The sequence below is a fragment of the Nicotiana tomentosiformis genome, chromosome 8, assembly GCF_000390325.3.
Source record: "Nicotiana tomentosiformis chromosome 8, ASM39032v3, whole genome shotgun sequence".
Taxonomy (NCBI): Eukaryota; Viridiplantae; Streptophyta; class Magnoliopsida; order Solanales; family Solanaceae; genus Nicotiana; species Nicotiana tomentosiformis.
Genome location: NC_090819.1, coordinates 1,073,558 through 1,078,830, shown reverse-complemented (window position 1 = coordinate 1,078,830; position 5,273 = coordinate 1,073,558). Strand labels below are relative to the sequence as shown.

General features: G+C 37.5%; 1 protein-coding gene across 1 annotated transcript; it reads left to right on the top strand.

Moving 5' to 3' along the window:
- Positions 1-4,262: 4,262 nt before the first annotated feature.
- On the top strand, positions 4,263-4,844 carry LOC104117211 (uncharacterized). The gene has a single exon (XM_009628225.1). The coding sequence runs from the start codon at positions 4,263-4,265 to the stop codon at positions 4,842-4,844; it is 582 nt and encodes a 193-aa protein (XP_009626520.1).
- The last annotated feature ends 429 nt before the right edge of the window (positions 4,845-5,273 follow it).

Genomic DNA, 5,273 nt, shown 5'->3' with positions numbered 1-5,273 from the left:
CTCGAATAATTACATGAAGATCAAAACCGATTTTGATCGTATACAGACTTGTAAACTTTATTTGCATTGTCTTTTATTTATATATACATATTTAATAAAAACTCTTAACGAAGCGGTATCACGTAATATTGCATGGGGCTATCTTCCCCTCGTGGTACATGCTGCTCACCCTTCCTTCGTATGAGAATCGTGTGAAACTAAGGGTAAACAAAAGATAAGGAGGTCCTCTAGGCGGAGCTAAAAATTCAAATAAAGGGATAGTTTTTGTAAAACTTTTTCTAAAGGGATTCAACAACTTAATATTTATTCTTTTCAAGTTCATGTCAAGCCTTAATATTGTTTATTTTGGTTTTATTATAAAACTGAGCAGACTTTCGATCAAATCGATACAGTTTCTTTTACGTATTTAACATGCGATTTCTTTTTTTTTTTTCCTTTTATTTTTATTTTTGACTACTATAGTTGTTTCTTTGAACGCGATGCATAGGAGTTGCAGAAAATGGTACTATTCCCTGTGAATGAAGGGAAAAGAAGTTTCGACAAAATAAAGGGAAAAGAAGTTTCAACAAAAGTTATGAAATTGTCACATAAAAAAATGCTCTCGTTGAGAGTCGAACTCAAGACCTTCCGCTTACTAAACGGGTGCTCTAACTAACTGAGCTTCGAGAACTATTGACAAAAATTTTCTTGATGACTACTATATTTACAAAAGGCAACAAACTAGACTGACTATTTTTTTCTTTTCTTGTATAATTCGAGAGTATTGACGAAGTTCTATGAAATATGGAAATTCACATAGGACAATATTGAGGGATTTAATACAAATAAGCAAATGCTTTTTCCCACTACCGATAGCAATAGTACACGCAATTCACTTTTTAGTGTAATGGTAGATGTCTCGGAGACTGAGACCAAGTATGGTATGACAAAAGTATTTCGTACTTAAAACAACTTTTTTTCCATCGCAGACAAGGTAGGGATAAGATTTGCGTATACTCTATTCTTCCAAAACCTCACTTGTAATATCATATTAGGTATGTTATTAGTGTTGATTTAAAGTTTGTGTTGAACTAGTCAAATGATAAGTGTGGAATCCGTAAACCTTCACTCCATATTTAAAACATTCACATGGTAATTACAATAAGCGGATAGAAATTAGGTAGAAGAATAAAAATTTTACTGCTTATCCGGTGCCTTCTTTACGACTTTCTACCAAGTCATTATTGAAGAAACTCTTGTTCAGTCAGGACGTCGTTCCCGTCCCCTGTGGTGCTTTTTCAACCTCTTGCTTTGACTTGGTAAATTTCATCTGGATTCACTCCAATTCTAAGAGATACCGCATTATCTGCATCACCAATTCTAGGTATATACTATATTCCATAGCCTTTAGTTTAGTTGCAGAGCTAATGAGAGAAGTCTATTAGATAATTAATAAAGAAAAGAGAGCCAAATGAATTTTGTATGCTATAGTCCACACCATCTGCATAAATCCAGGCTACCAGATTCGAATCGTTTAAAATTTTGCGGGATGGATTCGGCAAGACCATTCCTCATGTTTTAGCAATTTAGGGCAAAAAAAACTGAAACTCGGGCCGATTTCAAAATTTTCGTGTGTTATGACATCTGTATGAATCCGGATTACCGGATCCGAATAGCTAAAAATTTTGCGGGGGCATAAAAAAGACCTACTGAATAATAGTCATGGCGTCGGCATGACCGTTTATCATTTTTTGATGTTTTAGGGTCAAAAAATAGGAATTCAACACAATTCCTAGATTTTTGTGTGTTATAGCCCGCGCCATCTGCATGGGTTCGGATGTCTGGACCCGAATCTCTTAAAGTTTTGCCGGCCCATAAAAAATGACCTAAGGAATACTAGTCATCGACTCGCCATGACCGTTCCTCATTTTTTGGCGTTCTAGGGACATAAAATTAGAATTTCGTCCGATTCCTAGATTTTTGTGTGCTATTGCCTACGCTATCTGCATGAGTGCGGGCTTCCGGACCCAATCGCCTAAAATTTTTCTGGCCTATCAAAAATGACCTAAGGAACATTAATCATAGACTCACCATGACCGTTCCTAGTTATTTTGGCATTTTAGGATAATAAAACTTGAATTCTATCCGATTCTCAGATTTTTGTGAGCTATAGCCAATGCCATCTGCATGGGTCCGAGCGTCCGGACCCGAATCACCTAAAATTTTATCGGCCCATCAAAAATTACCTAAGAAAAATTAGTCATCATCTCGCCATGACCGTTCCTCATTTTTGGCGTTTTAGGGTCATAAAACTGGATTTCTGCCAATTCCCAGATTTTCATGTGTCATAGACCACACCATCTGCATGGGCTGGGCGCCCGCATCCGAATTGTCTAAAATTTTGCCCGCCCATCAAAAACGACCTAAGTATCATTAGTCATCGCCTTGTTCCTCATTTTTTGGCATTTTAGGGCCATAAAACTGGAATTTCGCCCGATTCCCAGATTTTCGTGTGCTATATAGCCCATGCTATCTATATAGGTCCGGGCATCTGGATTCGAATTGCCTAAAATTTTGCCCGCCCATCAAAAATGACCTAAGAAATATTAGTCATCGCCTCGCCAAGACCATTTCTCATTTTTTGGCGAATTAGGGCCATAAAACTAGAATTCAGCCTGATTCTCATATTTTCGTGTGCTATAGCCCATGCCATTTGCATGGGTTCCGGCGCCCGGACCCGAATCGCCTAAAAAATTTTCAGACCATCAAAAATAACCTAGGGAATATTAGTCATCATCTCTCCATGACCGGTCCTCGTGTTTTAGCGGTTTAGGGCCATATAACTAAAATTTCTCTTGATTCTCAAATTTTCGTATGTTGTAGCCCACGCAATCTGCATGGGTTCGGACGCCCGGACCAGAATTTCCTAAAATTTTGCTGGCCCATCAAAAATTACTTAAGGAACATTCAGTGTTGTGAAAAGCGAGTGCTTACTCTCTTAAAGCGAGAAGCGAAGCGAGGCGAGCCATCGAACGCTTCTGTTAGCTGAAGCGTAGCAGGTTCACAAAAGCGCTCGCTTCCCATTAAAAAACGAGAAGTGATGTAGCGATGCGAAGCGTAAGATGCAAGCGCTTCTCTTTATAACAGGGCTGCCAACCTATTTAATTAAAAAAGTTATTCATTTTTCAAAACATCATCGACCAATAGCAACAGAGAAAGAAAGAGGCGACCTAAGGTTCAAGTTTTCTACACTTTTCTACTTCAATATCATCAAGTTTGGTCCCAGGTATATGATTTCTTCCTCCTCTTCCTCCTCCTCCTTCTTCTTCTTCTTATTTTCCTTTTTCTTTCACTATTTCAGTGTCCAAATAGCAGCGAAATGCTGGCGAATTATTTTTTCCCCTTCAGCTCTTCTTTCTCATTCTTATCCTCTTCTTCTTCATTTTCTTGCATTGTTCTAGTGATAAAAAGATTGAAATGCTGCCCATTTTTTTGTTTTAGTTATACTGCCCTTCTTCTTATTTTCATATCCTTTATTCTTAATTCTTATTGTCTTTTTTATGTGTTATGTAGTTGTTCTTTTAATGGCACCAAAGGAGAAGGAAAGACCCGGCTTGGGCTTAATCTGCAAGAGTTAGCGAGACCAACAAGATGGCAATTAGATATTTCTTTTGTGATAAGATTTCAAATGCGTATCTAATTGGTGGTGATCCAAATGTCACATCTTTTCCTAAAGTTCTGCCGCATGTGAAGGAAGAATTGAAAGCATTCCTTAAAAAAAAAAGAGTTAAAGGCTCAAATGCTTCATGAACAAGAACCGCATAGTCTTGATGATAATGATGATGAAATAGAAGAAGGTAACGATGCTTCGTCACTTCCACGCTCTTCACAAAAGCGGGGAAGGATACAAATAATGTCTTCTAGTTGTGGATCTACTGGTAAGACCAAAGGTCCTATGGATTGTTATTTCCCGCAAAATCAGAAGATAAGGGAGGAAAAAGTGGTAATCCTCAAATTAATGCCAAAGTGATTTTGAGGGATCGTGCAGTAGCAATGTTTGCGCTGTAGATGTATGATTCATGTCTTTCTTTTAATTGTGTTAATTACACTGACGACACTTTTTCTGCTTTTATTGAGGCTGTAGACCAATATGATCTAGGAATGAAGCCTCCAACTTATCATGAAGTTAGAGGTCCATATCTAAAAAACAAGAGGTGGAAAAGACTAACAAAATCATAGAGGAGCATAAAGTAGAATGGAACAAGTTTGGTTGTTCCATTATGATGGATAAGTGGATGGCAGGAAATGGAAAAATGATCAACAATATCTTGGTGAATTCTCCTAAGGGAAGCTTGTTTCTTGAGTCCGTTGATGCAAGCGACTCTTCTACTGATTCAACCAAAATGTACTCTTTGTTCAAGAGTACAATAGACTCTATTGGAGCAGTAAATGTTGTTCATGTTGTTACGGACAATGCAAGTGAAAATGTTAAAGCTGGTGATTTGATGTTTGTAGGGTACCCACATATTTATTGGACTCCGTGTGCAGCACATTGCATTAATTTAATCTTCGGTGATATTTTCAAGGAAAGACCCTTCAGTTCAGTCTTTAATCAGGCAATTAGAGTGCATTCCTATATTGTTCAAAGGCCTTTGTTATTGAATATGATGAAGAGATTCACTAAACAAAGAAGCTTGGTGAAACATGCCAAGACAAGATTTGCTATCACTTTCTTGACTTTGCATAGGATGTATGAGCAAAAAAGCAATTTGAAGAAGTTGTTTGTTTCAGATGAGTACACTAACAGTGCCTATGGAAGGGAAGCTCGAGGGAGAGAATCTGCAGATATTATACTTACTACTTAATTCTGGAACAATGTGGTTCATGCATTGAAGATTGGCGATCCTTTAGTTAAAGTGCTTCGTTTGGTGGATGGGGAGCAAAGGCCACCAATGAGCTACCTTTACAAAGCAATGGATATGGCAAAGGAGGTTATTCGAGACTCTTTTAGTGATCAAAGAAAATACAAAAGAGTCTTTGAGATCATAAATAAAAGATGGAGCGATCATATTCATCGCCCTTTGCATGCAGCAAGACTTGTTTAGAACCCGGAACTGTTTTATGACAATGAAGAGAGGATTCTAGGAGATGAGGAATTATGGAAGGGATACATTAAATGTATTGAGAAGTTGATACCTGATTTATCCGTGCAAGATAAAATAACATATCAATTTAGTACTTATAGGAATGTTGAGCAATTTTTTGGAAAAAACATGGCTATTAGACAAAGAAAG

Coding starts and splice junctions, on each gene's coding strand:
- LOC104117211 (XM_009628225.1), top strand. CDS start 4,263: ATGGATAAGTGGATGGCAGGAAATGGAAAAATGATCAACAATATCTTG.